At 33.2% G+C, this 18581-nt stretch overlaps 2 protein-coding genes across 4 annotated transcripts; both read right to left on the bottom strand.

The window, feature by feature from the left end:
- Positions 1–899: 899 nt before the first annotated feature.
- LOC130826146 (nudix hydrolase 16, mitochondrial-like) lies at positions 900–6411 on the bottom strand. 2 transcript variants are annotated; one of them, XM_057691698.1, is made up of 4 exons: positions 5958–6411; positions 4889–5003; positions 2064–2147; positions 900–1501 (listed from the first exon to the last, which is right to left on the bottom strand). In XM_057691698.1, the coding sequence occupies exons 1-4, from the start codon at positions 6062–6064 to the stop codon at positions 1250–1252; spliced, it is 558 nt and encodes a 185-aa protein (XP_057547681.1). In that variant the 5' UTR covers positions 6065–6411; the 3' UTR covers positions 900–1249. The 2 variants fall into 2 exon arrangements, with proteins under 2 accessions (XP_057547681.1, XP_057547682.1); XM_057691699.1 differs by lacking the exon at positions 2064–2147 and having other exon boundaries at positions 5958–6375.
- A 3449-nt stretch (positions 6412–9860) lies between these two features.
- Positions 9861–18121, bottom strand: LOC130826145 (amino acid transporter AVT1A-like). Of its 2 annotated transcripts, none has more exons than XM_057691697.1 (12): positions 17580–18121; positions 16225–16502; positions 15421–15635; positions 15317–15340; positions 15055–15235; positions 14171–14390; positions 13402–13537; positions 13279–13298; positions 12616–12761; positions 11915–11958; positions 11363–11425; positions 9861–10709 (listed from the first exon to the last, which is right to left on the bottom strand). In XM_057691697.1, exons 1-12 carry the CDS (start codon positions 17759–17761, stop codon positions 10617–10619), a joined length of 1602 nt encoding a protein of 533 aa, XP_057547680.1. In that variant the 5' UTR covers positions 17762–18121; the 3' UTR covers positions 9861–10616. The 2 variants fall into 2 exon arrangements, 1 of the variants encoding a protein (XP_057547680.1); XR_009047027.1 differs by having other exon boundaries at positions 10629–10709; positions 11363–11430.
- Between the last annotated feature and the right edge of the window lie 460 nt (positions 18122–18581).

Genomic DNA, 18581 nt, shown 5'->3' with positions numbered 1-18581 from the left:
GAAGGCATCAATTACCTTGGGTGCCAATTATCATAATTTCTTACATTCATTTACTATTTTTAATTAATTTTAGCGTTTAACGAGTTTTGAATACAACGGATATGTGAAAAGACAACAAAACACACTCAACAACTCGATCAGGTCGCGACTGCTGAGACAGTAGCTGCTGTCCCGAAATTTTTTATATATATAAATTTTTATTATTTAAATCATTAAATCCTCTTAATATTATATAGAATGGTGACTAATAATATAAATAAAGAGGCATACTCAATTTAGAGCTAAAAAATATCACACTAATTTGTATCAATATATAGAAGATAAATCTTAAATAGAACATTTATTTTCAATCTCACTAAAATCACATGTAAGATTCCAACGCAGATAAAGGGAAGAAAATTTGTTTTCAATCTTACTAAAATCACATATAATATTCCAACGCATATAAAGATATAAATCTCCTTAATTTTAAATAGGCAAAATTAATAGTCAAACTTATTGCAATTGTATGCATTTATGTATAGTAATTTTGTCATGAAAGCTACAATAAAGTTATAAGAAAATGTATTTCAGAAGCTAAATTAAGTGGAAAATTTTTTTTTATAGAGGATAACACGTGTCATTAGGTGGTCTTTGCTTTAGTATATAGAATGATGATTAGTTATTTTAGTCTTATGAGTTTATTGTTAGTTGTATTATTGTGTTATTATTATAATATTAGTTGTATTAGTATATTATTACTCGTATTAGTGCATTATTACCATACGATTTTACGATTCGATTTTGAGAGTTGCTTTTGAACAATGTGGTATTAGTATATATTAGTTCGTATTGTATTACTCGTATAGTCATATTAGTGTATTATTAGTCTTACTAGTGTAGTATTAATATATTATAATTGTATTAATTATATTATTAATTGTCTAATCTCCATATAGACCTCTTCACAATGTACAGTTTTCTAATGGAAATCAGAATACTGTTCTAGAAAATGTTGAGCCTAAATAGTTTTTCATAGGAAAAAAAAAAGAAAAAAGGGAAAAAAGAATAAACAAGAGATGGCAGCCCTTCCTAGGGACCAAAAATTCAAAGCAAAAGCTCCTACAGACATCCTGAGTACGCGTCGTGAATTGAAATCAAGCGAAACTTGAAGGAGGAAACGAAAGCGAAAAAGTTTTAGCTTGACTACATATATATGCATTTGTCTTCAATCCAACAAGTCGGTTTCGTATGGATAAATTTCTAGTTCTTACTCGGTGTTTGTGAACCTAGCATGCCACTCCATGAAGCCTTCTTCGAGGGCTTTCCGCATCCATGGGTGTCGGCAGCATTCTAAAGCTTCGGGTATGGTTAGCCATTTTCTCTGCCGAGTGCTCTGTTCAGGCCAATATTCGAGCTCTTCCTTCACAAGTAATGCAAACATAGCGGCCTTGCATAAGCCTTCTGGACTAAAATCATCTTGCAGAGTTTTGCTCTTAAAGTTGTAGTAACCCACACAATCCTGTAAATGAAAAGAACCCTTTTCAAAAACTATAATTGTTATAGCTAGAACGTAAACTAGCCGAAAATACACAGCAGGTTGAATGATTTTTTAGAAAAAAACTGGAGACAGTATTCCTTTCTAAAGACCACTCGATCAATATATAGTTTGATTCGACAATAAATTTAGAACTCGATAATAAACAAAAATTAGAAACAGGGTTTTCAAGTTTACAAGATAGTTTGATTCATAGTGTAGAAATATTGTCGGGGTAACGGTCATGAAATGAATTTTGCGGTCAATATGGGTGTTTGTCAATACAGCCTATATTAGAGGAAATGGACATTTGATAGAACAATTTAAACGAACTATCAGCACTAAGGAACAACATAGACGATAAAAAATTAAAGAACAATTAATATAACAAGGAAAAATAGGACACCCAAAAGTTCTTTATTCCAGAAAAACTATTTAGACTTCGTAACAATAAAATGTTAAAGCATAGAAAGGAATTTTAACATGTAATATATTAGATTGTGCAAAATTGTAAACAACAGCACATTCTCAACTAAAAATCTCTCACCAATAAGTCACCTTTCACACCAGCCTCTTCTATTGCTTCACGCCTCGCTGCCTCTTCAACAGTTTCATCATTTTCCCAGCCACCCTAAATTTCATTATCGAGCAAAATATAAGCTAACGGAACACAAGGGGAAAAAATTATTTTCAATACTGATGTTCATAATAAGCAATCAAGTCTCAAATTTTCCCGGCCCGTTTAGGTTTCTCTGACCCAACCCGACCCCGCCTGTCCTGTTAAGAAATCAACCTCCCCACCCGCCCTGTTGAACACCTCTATTTCACATACAACAGATCTGTACCAGATGCAGGTAACGTTCTAGGTATCACCACCCATCTTTAGACGCAGAAACAATTATTTGGTTACACATTAAAGAGGCAACATTAATCTACAACCAACCGACTCATCAGAAAAAATGCTGAGTTATAAACAACGGCTATAACTCTTCTCGGCCACTCAAGAATTAGTATTTTAGATCGGAATAGAGATTTAAATCTCAGAGGGTAAGTCTTTGATTACAATGGATAAGGGTGCAGCTTCCATCTATTAAAAAATCAACCAAAATGAAGTGGATAAGTGGATTTATCTCCATTCTAATCCATTTCAGATTTCCAATGAGGCCACCCCGACACCCTTATATTTTATCAATACTAGTACGAAGAAAGAAAATAATACTTGTATCTGACCCAATATTAGATCCTCGTGACCAATTACCTTTTATTACGTTACGTAAGTCATTTAAAAAGCAGAATGGAACTTGGGTGTTTGGTTATGACACGCACATCCTCTTACCATTTAAGCTATCTCAAGTTTGGGTTAATTGCTAAGAATTATTTAATCAACACTTAATCAACACCGAATAATTTTGACCACAAATGCGTCTATCAATGGTGACAACTGGGAACAGAGGTGAATGCATCAGTATGTGTGGCAACAAGTAGCAAGAGCCAAGCCAGCAAGGACCAGGAAGTAGGGCGTGGTCGGTGGCAATGGGACAAAGAGCCAATTTGGTGAGAGAAGAGAGGATATGAATTTTTTCATTTTCAAATTTCTTTCCTTTTTTGTGGCAAAGCTTTTGTTCCTCTCATAACCCCTATTCGATTACTTTCCTTTTCTTTAGTAGTCCATATAACATATAATTTCAGCAAATTTACTCCAAATCTTATCCCAGAAGTCTCACCTTCTGTCTATCATAAAGCCAGAATTTTAACGAGCACAAAAGGTATAGGCAAAAGCAGAAAAAATAAAAAAGAAAATCTCATCAGCCTAGTGTTGCCTAGTTAGCTATGGACATCCCATCCGTAACAAATTTAGAAAAGAAATTTTCAACTAACTTCTGCTAAAGCAAATCAAAACATATTGTTGTAAAATTTACACATTGAGGATCATTGTTAACGGAAAATTAGTTGATAAAACTAACGCTAGATCAATGTTCAAACCTTGCAAATATATAAAAACATGCAAAAGAACGAAAAATCACAAATTGAAAAGATGACCAGAATAAGATGGCCATTTGTAAAGAACGTTAAGTAGATGTTCGGTTTTGAATTTGGAATAATCAGGGCTTGAAAGAATTTTTTAAGCTAAAATCCAACAATTAGGTTAATTTTCCACCCCAACCCCGTAAATCTTTTTGCACATAAATTTTTGTATTTGAAATGAGCAACATAAGTTGTTTTACTAAAACACTTAGATAAAAAAGCACATCTCGGAAAAGAAGCCATGTTCCTAGTTACTCTAAAAATATGCATCACCCACACTTTTCTGCAATACAGATAAGTTCATATTGGTAAATATCACAATATAATTCAAGAAAAGAAACTTGATGATCCAACTCAGTTATAAGCATATACCCAATTACCCAACTAACCAACTACCCAACAACTATCTCATATCAATTACCGATCATTACCATTCTTTAGACATGATATTTCAAAGAACAAAGACCTTCAAACAAGTTCCACTACACCAATAACTTGTTCACACAATCCTCCCTACGTCTCCACCCCACCCCTCTTCCAAAAAAATGAGAAGCTGAATAACTTTATTTCTCTTTCAGTTATCAACAGAAGCCCTTTAGGCACTAAATTATCAAGAGCAAGTATGGTTAACAAATTGACAATATGAAAGGCTTAAAGGGTAATATTGTTTTGGGATTAAGGCTTTGACATTAATGAAACCGAGGAAGTCATGAGCCGGTTTAAGGAATAATGCATGCCAATAATAGGTTTATATTTATCCTTTGCATCTTATTGTTTCCCAACACATAAAATTTCTTTTATTTTATGATGTCGGTGAGCCTCAACCCCAAGTGCTCCATTCACACAGTGGCTACAAAAAAGGATAGTTTTAGAAACTTCAAAGTCTGATGTCAATGTTAAAAGATCACTAGATTTCTACAATGTATACCCGGTGATAAGGAGGTTCATGAGCTTATGGTGGATATTTTCCATTTGCATTCACCAGAGGTAAGAAGTGAAAAATCCTTTAAAGAAGTTTTTCTGCATGCCGTTCTCATGCATTTATTAACCTTGTCACCCCGTTTCACCACCAATTTCATCTAGAGACAGGTGATGCGGATTGCAAATTATACACATTCTTAAAGTCAACTCCGTCATTGTGACTTAGAACAGGATAAAGTGACTTCTCTATCTTCTTTGGGGGCTAAAGCCCCTGGACTTTTTTAAAGGTGCTTCGGAGATGCAATTGGAGATACATTGTGTGTAAGGTTCTTGCCATTGCAGTTAAACGCAATAGTTTCGCAACCATAAAATTAGTTAAAACTAATCTAATTCTAATAGGTAATAAAGTGAGTAAGCAACAAATACCTTAGGAAACAAAAGACCGGGTCCACTAGTTGAGTTGATCATAAGTACTTCCACAATCTTCTCAGATTCGGTTCCATCACTTTCATCACAGCTTCTATATCTAAAGGGGATACACCTGCAAATAAACTTCTCGTAAATTTTCCACGAGAATAAAGTTGATCATAGTACGAAAAAAAGATCTAAGGGACTGTAAAAGGGGAAGTACAGTATCTTTTTTTCCTCCTTAGGAAATACAAAAATTGGCTTATCTAAACAAAACCATAAAAACCACTCAATAAAAAACCAAACCATTATGCGCATGCTTACAAACAAGTATAACCACCATTCTGATAACCAATCCGTCTTCTAGCAGTGATTTTATCTGCTACTATGATCCTCTACCCGAAAAGATTAACAATTTGCGAAAATCCCTCCACTTATTCAAACTCATAAAGGTTGAAGACCTGAAAATGTACGCCACTAAAACCCCTACACAACCGGATCAAACTCAATCGATATTACATCTAAAGAACATGCTTGGAGTCAGAATTCACAATATTTTTTGCTAACATCATAAGAGCAAACACAATCAATCAACAAAACACAATAAATTTACTTCTACATATAATCAAGCTTCAATTTACAAATCCAACCTCAAGCCTAGATCTTGCAAATGCACAATGCCCTAACCCATTCAGCCTAAGTCCCCAACCAAGAAAATCATATAAACCCAATAGCAAGAGCAATTTTAGCAATGAAAAAAATGCATAGCACAACACTTGTAAGATTTAAGACCCCATTTTCTCCACATTTTACCATGTATTATATCCATTTCATTAACAAAATCGAACAGTAAAATAGAGATGATAGACCATTCAACAATTGTTTTGCAACATGAATTATATAATCATCCCAAAAATATAACAATGCCCACAATCCCATATCCAATAAATAATCAATATAGAATAAGGAAAATTAAATGGAATTCAAGATTTACGAAAAAAAAGGTCGATTTAATAAGAAAAAGATCATAATCATATGAATTAAACACAACAATAATGAAAATAATGAATGGGAATGTGAAAGAAACCCTGCAACAAGACGACAACCATCTTCATAGCGTTGTTGAAGACGACCAGTTCGAGCAACCAATTCAGACATGTTTCCTCCTTTCTCACAAACTCCAAAAGGACCCATTTTCAACAATGAATCTCATAACTAAACCCACTTTTCAAAATCAATCAAAAAGTACAGAGATTACTCCTTTAAATAATTAATAAATGAATCATTCAATTTCAAGAAAAACCCATGAATTAATTTTGACTAAAATTTGATTTTGAATGCAATAAAACATTGTTGTACATAATTTTTTAAAAATGAAGGATGAATGAGAGGATACTACAGTTTGTTATTGTTCTATTCGCGGTTCTTTCGCAGAAAGAGAGAGGAAAAAGGAAATTACAACTGAAAACAAAAAAGGGTAGGGATGGATGATGTGATGTCGGTTACAATCAAATTACATTGTGGAAAGTAAAGGTGGAAGAAAGAGGATGGTAGGGTTGATTAGGGCCAGGGTAATGGGCCGGGTTGATAGAGAAAATTGAGAGATTAAGGGAAATTTGAATCATTTAAGTGAAAAATATAAAAAACACAAATTCTTACTTGAGACCGTCTCTACAAAAGACTTCTTAATTTTGGGCCAGCCCAAATTTTAAATTTAAAAAAAAAATTAAAATAATAAAATTAAGTCTCAAAACACGCGTGTTTCATATCAAGCTGAGTAACTGTTCAACTTTCATTTACACTTTTTTACTCTGTTTTCTAACATAACTTTCTCTCTCAAACTTAATCTCTAAAACTACTTCCCTTTCAAACTTCCATTAATGATTTCTTACGGTTTCATTGTCATGTTCAAGGCTTCTCAAACTCGTTCCTTTCATCCTCTGATTTTAGTTTTCAATAGTTGCGCTTCCATTAAAGATATGTATTCATTCTTCTCTCAAAGGTGAAATTACAATATTCTGATTTTATGGTTCCATTAAAGCTTTTATTTTAATTTTTTTGGGGTTAGTTGTGTTATATTTGGAATTACAATCTTCTAGTTTTTTTTTAAAAAAAAAAAATTAAGCTTCATCAATTGTGAAAAACAATAATGTGAAGAAGACAACAACGTCCACTGTTTGGGGAAAGTAATAAAAGCAATTGTGGTTCTTTTGATTTTTTTTTTTAAATTAAGCTTCATCAATGGTGAAAAATAATGATGTTGAAGAAGACAACAATGCCTACTTTTTGAGAAAGGTAATAAAAGCAATTATGGTTATAAGTTCATATATTTGGGGATAAAACTAAAATAATTGGTGTTATTTTGGAGTTATAAGTAATATATTTGAAGTTATAACTTAATTTATTTGGGGTTATAACATAATATATTTGTGGTTATAACATAATATATTTGGGGCCATAACATAAATCCCTTGTTCCTCTTTTTATGTTCCTTAGTTATACATTTTTTATAAATATGATTATGTAATAAATTTGCAATTTGTTTATTGTAGTGTTGACAAGAACAAATACGCAAACTGTAAACCTCATTTATTTCTCACCAATGGAAAAGAGGTTCTGAAGCTAACTTCCAAACAAATCGAGGATGTTATGATTATTGGATTTGAAGGATTGTTCAAGATCATAAAGCCTTTGGTTTATATTGTAATTTTGACAAGAACATTTATACGAGTTTTAGTGTATATTGTGGTTTTGACAAGAACATAAATTATTAAGTTGATATATTTGACTATTGTTATTTAAATAGGACAAAGTTGGTATTATAAAATTACATAATTGGTATTATAATAGTATACAATTGGAGTTATAATGATTTACATTTTTTTATTATTGCCAAATTACAGTTGTTGGATTTATAATTTTATAAAATTGGTATTATAATACTATATAGTTGAGATTATAATACTACAACCTTGATATTATTAAATTACACAATTGATTTTATAATATACAATGTTATACTCTCAACTACATCAACTTATGTCAAATATTTTGCAGTTATAATACCAATTATATTTGGTTATATCCCAAATATATGAATTTATAACTACAATTGCTTTTATTACCCTTCTCCAAAAATTAGTCATTGTTGTCTTTTTTAACATCATCGTTTTCCACCATTCATGAAGCTTAATTTAAAAAAACAGACCATGATTTCTTTTATTACCTTCCCCCAACAGTAGATATTGTTCGCTTCTTCAATATCATTGTTCTCCATCATTGATGAAGCTTAGTTAAAGAAAAAAACTACAATGGAATTCAATCACTAAATCTTCCATTGTAGTATGAAAAATTGATTTCTTCATTTTCAAGGGATAAGTTAACATGGGGAAGAGACAGTTAATGATTAAACTTTTCATACTCCTGAATATAATACACGCGCATGGGAAGAAAACAACAGTTTTTTTTTTAAAAAAATAAGAATTTAAAAAGGAGATGTGGGTTGGGCTCTTGAGAGCCGTCTTTACAAAAAACGGTCTCTCAAGAGAGGACCTGTATAAAAAAATATAGGTATGCGATAAACTCATTTTCCAAAATAAGCACGAATTTTTCAGAGCTGAGGTTTGGAGTATAAAGAAGGCTGGTAAAAAAAGTAAAGTTCTTTGTTCGCTATTAGTAACAGCGAACAAAGTTTGACCAGGTAATATGTAACACCCCGACCCCTCGGACCGCTGGTGACTACTCATGGAGACTGTAGACTGGCCCCACAAACCAACACAAGTCTTTCCAGCGCACTTTGGCCTCACTCGTGCGCACCCGAGAACACTTCCCAGGAGGTCACCCATCCTAAGATTGCTCCCCACCAAGCACGCTTAACTGTGGAGTTCTTAGCAAATGAGCTCCCTAGAAAAAAAATACACCTTATTGATATGAGTAGTCTATCAATCTTTTTTCATGCTAAATCTGGGGTATTACATAATAGCTATCTTCGCTGTTACTAATAGCGAACAAAGAACTTGACTTTTTTTACCAGCTCTCTTTGTCCATTGTTTGTGACAGCGAACAAGCTCAAACCTCAATTTTGGGAAATTCGTGTTTATTTTGAAAAATAAGTTTATCCCATGCTTATTTTAAGATATTTTTATATTATTTTGCTTAAATGATTCAAATTTTCGAGATTCGGATTGGTTCTAAATCGATATTGCCCCAAGACATGGGCATGAGAAGCGCTGACATACAGGCAACATATACATGGCTATGCACGACACTTATTGTGTTACGGGATATTGTTTGGTGAATTTGAGTACAGTAAAGGCACGTTTTGTTTCTGTTGGCAGACTATTCCAATATGACTCGACACGATGTTATGTCATATAGTAAAACTAAATGTTGATATTTTTAATTGTATTTGTAACGTATAACAATAATGGTAAAAATTTAGACTCAAAACACGAGACTTACTATATGAAACATTAAAAAAAACGTTTTGTACCCATTCATATCTATACTAGTAAAGTATACAACGTGAAACGTTGCTTTTATGGATATGAAAAGGGAAATATTTTATTGATAGTTGTTTACTACCTAACAAGTCAACAACAATAATGTTTTATCCTAATAATACTAAGTAAATCCCCCACTAGAGACAATTGTAACTTCTATGTTACTCCAATATTAGCATATCTAATTTTTCTTGTGCTTAGTCTTCATCGCATTATTAATTAGAATACATGACTTATTATAAGAAAATTTCGCATTTAATGTCAAAAAATTTTTGTAGGGCTAAAATTAATAGCATTCACAAATTTTCCACCACTAGTGTCTATGTAAATTCAAATTTCATATATATATATATATATATATATATATATATATATATATATATATATATATATATATAAAAGATCTGGCATTATGCATTTTAATTTGATCATCAATTATAGTACAATAAAAGATCACCTTCAAAAGCACTATTAGGATACAAGTACCATCAACATTCAAGACCTGTGGACAAGATTATCATTATCATATTTAGTGTATCCCGCTCATAGAAACTATGATCAGGATTTGAAGAGGAAAGGAAGGTGAAAACTCATATTCATAAAAGAAAGTGCCGAAAAAAAGTCCCTCGACTCGAGAAAGATCCATAGATGAACTCCAGAAAAAACTTAATAGTCAAAAACATATAAATAAAATAAAATACATAAAAAACTAGATAAAAAAATAAAAAATATTATGTAAAAACCAAAAGCGCTTGTGGCTCAATGAATAGAGTATCTACATATTGAGCAGAAGGTTTGAGTTTAACCCCTATTAGGCACAGGTATCTGCAAAGGATTTCTTGATTGCGTGCATTCTCTTTACTCACTCATTGAGGGGAACATATTTAATTTGTCCGAATCTTTCAGAAAAAAAAACCTCACTCGAACCCTACGTTGTGCGAAATATTGCGAGTGTTCTCTTTACCTTTACCTTATCCACATGTCTTGAATATATAAATACAAATCCTTTTTGTTAAATGATCTTAGAACCTCCAAAATTTAGCATAACCGAGTTGTTTCGATTTGCATGCAAAAATAATGGTTCGGCCCATCTTACACTTGTACAAGATATACATCCGCTAGCTTTGACCCATAAAAATCGAACTACTTTCGGAGCGATCCAACCTAAGTACCCTTAATAACTAAGACCCGATGATTCGAATGCGTAAATTAATGCATAGCTGTCGACTAGCTAGTTCAACGCATTAGTAACTATCGATTATGCCTTTCACTGAAGAATAAGTCCCCAAGATTGCGCTGATAACACCGAACACAATAATGGTAGAGCTTATTATCACCTGAAGGTAGGAGGAGGTAACATCAATGGTTAATCAAATACAGTAATATGACTAAATAAAGCATTGTGAATTCTGTTAAATTAAGCAGAATTTATTGTAAGGTGTTTGGTAGTTAGCTTTTACATTGACCTTTTGGTTGGCTTTTAGCTTTTGGTTGTTGGTTGGTCAAACAGTTAAAAAGTGTTTGGTAAATGGCTTTTAAGGCAACTAAAAAACTGGCTTTTAAGCCAAAACAAAAATGCTACTCTAATTAGCTTTTTTGGTTTGCTTTTGGTTTGTTGATCCACTTTTTTCTAATAAGTAGTCAACAGCAAGTACCTAAATTTACCAAATATCTTCATAAACAACTGATTTTTAAAAGCCAACAAAAATAGTTAACATTTTCAACTGGTCAAACAAGCCAACCAAAAAAACCAATAGCTAACAGCCAATTGCCAAACACCCTCTATGAATGCTAGTATATTAGAGGGGAAATACGAGTTGCACACACTCCAAGATATATATCATCCTAAAACCATATAGTAATGAAAAGGATTTCAATCACTTATAAAGCATGCACGACATTTCCATATGAGATAAACCATCCCAATAAATTCTAAATATAATAACACACTAATCGATAATCATACATAAGTTAAATAGTTAAATCAAACCTGCATCTTTGTTGCCTTCTTGCCCACAATTTTTAAGAAGCTTATTGCTGGAAACATCACACACTGCACTATCAAGGGTGTTTAATTAGAGGAATATGGGGATAGAATGAGAATTTATACATAAAGAAGAATAGGGTTAGGGACTTAATTTTGATTAAAGAACCCAAGGAAAGGGACAGATGTTTCACTAATTTTCTATTGAGACCGTATCATCATAAGACGATTTTAATTGGGTCAATCAAACTATTTAAATAAAAACCGCTTTCTGTAAAAGTGGAAAGTAAGGTTTATTGTTTTTCATTTTTCTTTTTGTTTTATTTTTTACTAATGACCCTTTTATAAGGACCTGTCTCACAGTGAAAGTTCAAATACAGGACGCCATGGGCGGTAGATGTTCAAGGTTAAGACTTTATTTCTTTGCATTTTGTTTTAAACTTTTAGCTCTACAAACATTGTTGAATGTTTCCAAGTTACTTAAACATAATCCAAATAGAGTTCTAATGGTAGAAAAAATAGTGTACTCTCAATTGATTAAGAGCATGAGCGGCCTACCACAAGTATGCTCAAAAGTGAACCGATCAATGCCATTAGAAGACCTGCAGAAAAGCCAATATAATGAATGAGTAGCACAATTTACACTCACTATCCTATGTCAAATCCTCAGACAATCAAACAAAGATAAGACCAAGGTTGTTAAAATCAGGATTCTACGTAGGATCGTTAACTGAGTAGAATCGAGTGATCCTACAAATATGTATTAGTGTGCTTTGAATAACTAATTATTAATTATAGTTGTTATTTTTTTATGTTTTAAGGTGTAAATATGAAGTTTTTTACAATTGAAACTAACCTTGTAGACCCTTGTAGGATCATATCGTTATGTTAAATTCCTGTTATGATCCCACTACCTAAATTCTTGAGATAAGTAGGATTGCACGATTTTACTAATATTAAGATCCAACCTACGATCAGAATTGGTCGCCTATTTTTAGATCGTAAGATCGTAGAATCGTACATGATAATCGAAATTCCAAAATCTTCCGTAAACTAGCCGAGTCAAACACTCAAACACACACCCGTATCATTGGGAAACTTAAACATGTAACAACTTCCAAGTAACATAGCTTAGATAGTATATCTATTCTAGCTTAAAAGCATTCATATATAAATTCTTTATACGACCACTTCAATGCATGAAAACACCCAAAACTTATGACCATAATGCACATTGAATCCCAGTGTGAAGTACTTACTGAAAAACGGAACAAGGAAAGCTACGCAAAGTGTAGAAACAACGAGACTGGTCCTTAAAGTGAAGAAACACCAGTTGCTGTTAGCAATATGGGGAGGTAACAACTCTTCTAAGCCTCGAGCTAGTGGGTTTAACAATAATGCATATGTGTCTTGATGTCAAGGAAGCAAATAAGAACAAGTCGTAGTCCTAAGATATGCAGGTATATACTTTATCACTAATATTTTATTGAGATTGTCTCACTGTGAGATGATTTTAATTGGATTAGCCTTCACTATTTTGAAAAAGTGCTACCTGTACAAGTGTGAATTTAAATTTTGTTTTTTTTTAATGTTTTTTTTTACTAATGGACCTTTGGACCTTTTATATGACCCGTCTCAAATGAGAAGGTCTCATACAAGAGGGGCTGATACTTTATTACACCTCATCAATGTAGTATAAGACCTGACCTTAAATTTCCACTTGAAATGAGGTGTGTATGGAATTTGAACTCGTAAATTTCGTCATGTTGGTTTCTCTTAGACTATTACCATATAAGGGACCAACCGACCAAATCAACCAAAAGCGTAAGTTTATGGTGTTGCCCTAAAATGTTAAATTATCTATCAATGTATAATACATTAGGCATATAAAAAGACATTATGTTTATGTGTAAAAAGGATATTTTGTAAAAGGGTTGATCACCTGCACAAACAATAGAGACAATTGAGAAAATCCCTTTAGTTGAGTTGATTATTAGACAATTAAAAAGATATAAAAGTATTTCAAGTTTAAGCCCATTACTTACAGTTGTCCAGAGTGCAACATTAGCAGCAACAGAATGCTTTGGCATGTTTAGAGTGATCTGGGACAATGTGCCTTGGCCAAACATGAGATATCCCATAACAGCAACACTTCCATATATCACAACACACACAGAAAAACTGCAAAAACGGATCATAGAACCGACTCAACCAAATGTTTAAGATGATAGTTAAGACCCCAAAAATATGTTATATCACGCTCCCTCACATGAGTGGGCCCTTTGGGCTAGAATTGTGGATGCAGCACAAGTACTCAACGCCATACTTGGCGCTAATAATCCCACTTAGAAGAAGGGTAGATGAGATTCGAACCCTAATAGCCACTATCACATGATTCACTAATCTCCTTGTGAATCGCGAATAAAAAAAAGCGGATTATGGTCGGTTTTGGGCTATTTTAGGGTCATTTTGAGTGAACTGCGAATCCAAAAAACGAATTAACTGGCGAATCATGTTACACTGCTAATAGCATATCAAGAAACCAACTTAACGAAAAACTTAAACTGATCTTAATTGTTCTAAAATCAACCATAACACACTATGACTCGTTCAAATTTTATGATTACTTCAGCTTCAAATTGATTTAGCAATATCTTTATTGTTTTCAACACAGGTAGTACCTCTTTTTTACTAATTATAACTGATTTGTCGCTTTAGCTTAAAGATATTGCTTAACACAATGATTTTAACTACAATTCATTATTTAATGTTGAAGCGAAGATGGCCTAAATATCATGAGTGAAGACTTTGTACCTGATCATCAGCGCTGCTGTAAATTGTTTCTTGTTAGCCATTGATTGATAGATGTTTGGGAAAACTGAATGACCCGAATAACAGAATCCATACACGCCGATAGCAAAGGGCATTCCGCTCCAATTTACAACTTTTGCTGAGTGGCGAAAACCAATGTCATCGACAACTCCAAGAAGCACAATACAAACCACAATCAACACTGTCGTAATAGCACCACCAGCTGCAAAGTAAAAAAAAAACACAACATTGTGTATTATCATGTGTTCACAATCTTAGTTTAAAACAGTTTGTCTAGGTGCACCTAAGACTAGCGCTTTGGGCCAGGCGAGGCGATTCCTTAAGGCAAGCGCCATTTAATACCTAAAGACATGTGCCCCAGAGTGCCTTAGAGACGCTTTTTGGTCTTAGCCTTAAAAGAAGAATTATTTGATGCGAACACCCATCCGTATGTTTTCTCTTCTTTTTTATTCCCTTTCGTTTTTGGATTCTTTCTGTTAGAGTATATAACATATCCTGGGACCTCAACCAAAAGCTTAAGCTAATGGTTGAGGTCCCACGATATGTTATATACTCTTTCTAGGATTCTTGATTTATTTTTCATTGGATTTCGGGGCGCCTAACAACCAAAAGCTAGCACCTTCACGTGGTGCCTAGAGCTTAGGTTCTAGGAACCCTTAACGCCTTGAAGCACCTCACACCTTTTAAAACTACAACCCCTCTTGTATATGACCGTGTCCTGGGATACGAGTCCATTCAAAAGGTCCATTATACTAAAAGTTTCGATTATTAAGCTATTTAACCCAAGTATGACGGCGACATCGTCTCATACAAGAATTTGTGTTAGAACTAAGTTTAGGACATCAGAGCGTAGTAAAATATACTACCTGAAAGGTAAGAGATCACACGTAGATCCTTCAACCACACCGTTGGTAGTACAATTAGGGCAGTTAGCAATGCAAACAAATGCGTGGGGTCAAGGTTAAAACTACCCCAATGTAAGGCTGCCCCGGGGAATAGTCGAGAAAGATTGTCGCCCTCCAAAATAATGAACTCCACACAATACGACTGCGCAAAATATGAAGATAGTTGGCGAACTTTGAGGGCATATTGTAAGATAATCATTTAGAATTAGCATCTTTTACTTACGTATAGCTCCACATACAACGTAATCTGTAAGAAAAACAACAGAAAGTTAATAGAGAATTGTCAAGCTTATAACTCATACGCAATATTACTAGTACAGAACTCACTGATAGAAATAGACGCCCATATTTCCCAAATGCAGCTTCCCCAATGTCCGGAAAAGTTGTAATCCCAGGTCTACTTTCAAAGCAATGTCTCATAAGGGAAGCTGTATAACAACATACTATAGCAAAGAGGAATAAGAAAACAAGGCTGAGCCAGCCAGCTTCTTTAATTATATATGGAGTAGATAGAAGCCCGATTCCAGCCATAACATTTAACCCTGTAGGAAAACAAGCATAGAAACATAGGCTATGTTACTTAGACTCGTTGTACTATAAAAACATACAACATGTGGTCTAAGTAGTAGTTAGTTGTGGGCTATGTTACTTGGATTAGGGTACTGATGTATGATACTGGTACGTGTCCAAGTGTTCGATACGTCTAAATATTCAATTTTACGCCTAAAATGAAGTGTCTAAGTGTTATACCAATGTCCGAGTATTAAGGATCGGACACGGGAACGTGAAGCAAAATGAAGAGTCTGAGTAACATTGGTTGTGGGTAGCTATAGTTATAGTTGTACAATTATAGTTTTAATGTTCTAAGAACAGTTGCATGCACCACTAAACGCTACTCAAACATCTATTTTGCCTAACAATGATACTTTTTAGTAAAAACGTTTTACCTTTATCGAACCACAAATAACTTTCTTAAACTGCTACGTCAAACACGTCCATAATGATACAACTTTAATTCTGAATGGAGAAAGCAGTATTTTAACTTTATCAAAACCACTAATAAGTTTCTTAAACTGCTACGTTAAACACGTCCAAAATAATATCCTAAATGAAGATACAAAATACTCTTACCATTGAATACAGTTTGAGTAAAGGTGCATCCTTGACCAATTGGTAGTTCTCCACCAAAATCTTCGTGCAAAGATTTCAAAGAAGATATTCTTGATGAAACTTTAGACAACGTTTCATGCTCTTCTTCCTTGTATTTATTGTCATACTCCGGAAGCAAAGGGGCTTTGTTTCCATCAACATCTATGCTACTTTTACTATGCATGCTAAGCATGCTTGGAGTCCGACCAAGCAGTGCGAAGCCGGGGGATGCAGCAAGCGTATATGAGTCTGTCGTCTCTCTGTCAAAAACATAACCATTATAAACGGATAGCAACAACAACATTACACCATCCCAATTTATGTAGTTACAATGGCTCCTGTCTAGGCAAGGTAAGGGGAGTTAGATGTGCACTACCTACCTTGTTTTGTTTTTAATTAACCCTTAATTAATAGATACCATCTACAATTTCACTTAATAGGAGTGCAGAGTGCATATGATTCAATGAAACATTTTCCATCACAATCCTAAAACCAATAAAGTATGGCATATGAAACAAATTTTCTAAATATGGAAATGAGGCAATCTCATGAGGACAACCCAAAAAGGCAAGTGGGCTAATTTCATGAGGATTGAGGGGATATCAAACAACACTTAGCATGGGATAAGTATTGGATTAAGCTAATGAAAGTACAAGAGGATTGATGCACACCAACATACAATAACAATGTCCTAGACTTGATCCCAACAATATGGGAGAATGGTAAGCACTCAACAATTACAGAAAACAATACATATCATGGGACAATTTATGAAAATTATTATCTTGAAGTAATTTTTTGTAGAAGCATAGAACTAAGCAACACTTATTGTGAAAAAATGTTTCTAGACATTAGCACCCAACTACAAGAAAATAGTACCCACATAAATACAAGTCTAGATGAAAGCATCAATTTTTCATATAAATTCTTGGAAAAGTATATCCTTTTTATAGGAGTACTTGCTAGCTATAGGTCAAAGAATCCAAAATTTTAAGAGTAACCGTCCTCAAAACAAGAATCTCAAATAGAGCTATTCAACCCAAATCCATATACGAACAATGTTTCACGGTGAGACCGATACCCTATCACACAAGAATTTGTGAAATTTTAATGCACAACAACAATAACATTGCATAACCCTTGATTCAAATGAACCCAATACATTATTTCAAACAGTCATTCACATGATGGACTTTTCTTCTACATTTATTTCTTATATACAAAAACAATTCCCAATTTATTCAAAATTAGTACATACCACAAGCCATTAATGCATTATGCATCTAACTATTATAAACAAACATATACATACAATTTTGAAAAAATAGTAAAATTACCTGAAACTTTGAGGCCAATTTTGAGAAGTAAAAGTTTCATTATCATCCTCATTATCAACAACATTATCATCCTCTTCATTATCATCACTAAGAAAAACCCCATCAACATCAACATTATAATCTTCTAAATCATTCTCATCTTCCATTGAAAACAGGGTATCATCTTTCACTTTTTCCTCCATAACCACTGAAAATTAATAAAATTACCCAACAACCCAAAAAACTTTTATAATAGGAAAGATTGAATCTTTATTATTTCCCAGGAAAAAAGAAGAAAATGGGTATTAAGAAATTAATAAAAAGACGAGAACTTTGGCAAAGAAACAGAAAAAACAGAGGTGGTGGGTATATATATTTATGATGGTAATTGGTAATGGTGATGACAAAATTGCAAATGCCAAAATGTAGATGATAAAAACTTAAATTAATAAATATAAGTTTTGTAAAACACTTCAATATTTATGGAGGTTCCTTGAGAAAGAGGTGATTATTTAGTTTGATTGGTGAGTATTTCTTTAGGTTGGACAGTTGCAGGCACTGCAAGTTTGTATTTTTGCTCTGTTTTTATAACTCGGGACTACAAGCTACAACAAACTATTGTCTACAAGTGAGGTGCCTTGTTTTCTTTGTATATTTTTCTAAATATTAAAAATATATGAAGAAAAACATTATCCCTATATGTCGAGGAAAACTTATTTATGTGTATTTTTGACGATAATTTGAATAAATTAAGTTTTTAATTATTTATTCACATAAGATGGTATTAGAATAAATTAAAAAAAAAAAAAACAGGTAATTAAATTATTGAGTTAAATTCAAAAGAAATTAAATTAGTTCACTCAATTGCTATATCATGATTGAGGGAGTAGTTGTTCGACTTAGTTTTGATATCATCAAACTATTATGCCTATGAATTTTTGCCATTTGTTTTCTTTTTGACATAAAAATAATTCACTATAATAAGAAAAATCACTAAATTACTCAGTAAATTAGGCCGTTATG

Source organism: Amaranthus tricolor, chromosome 10 (assembly GCF_026212465.1).
Source record: "Amaranthus tricolor cultivar Red isolate AtriRed21 chromosome 10, ASM2621246v1, whole genome shotgun sequence".
Taxonomy (NCBI): Eukaryota; Viridiplantae; Streptophyta; class Magnoliopsida; order Caryophyllales; family Amaranthaceae; genus Amaranthus; species Amaranthus tricolor.
This window is presented reverse-complemented; position numbering and strand designations above follow the sequence as displayed.

Coding starts and splice junctions, on each gene's coding strand:
- LOC130826145 (XM_057691697.1), bottom strand. CDS start 17,761: ATGGAGGAAAAAGTGAAAGATGATACCCTGTTTTCAATGGAAGATGAG. Junction 14,391..15,054: donor TGTGATCTCTTACCTTTCAG/GTAGTATATTTT, acceptor TTTACTTTGCAG/CTGGTGGTGCTATTACGACA. Junction 12,762..13,278: donor GTGATCAACCCTTTTACAAA/ATATCCTTTTTA, acceptor ACATCAAGACAC/ATATGCATTATTGTTAAACC.
- LOC130826146 (XM_057691698.1), bottom strand. CDS start 6,064: ATGGGTCCTTTTGGAGTTTGTGAGAAAGGAGGAAACATGTCTGAATTG. Junction 2,148..4,888: donor CCGGTCTTTTGTTTCCTAAG/GTATTTGTTGCT, acceptor AATGAAATTTAG/GGTGGCTGGGAAAATGATGA. Junction 1,502..2,063: donor GTGTGAAAGGTGACTTATTG/GTGAGAGATTTT, acceptor TTTCATTTACAG/GATTGTGTGGGTTACTACAA.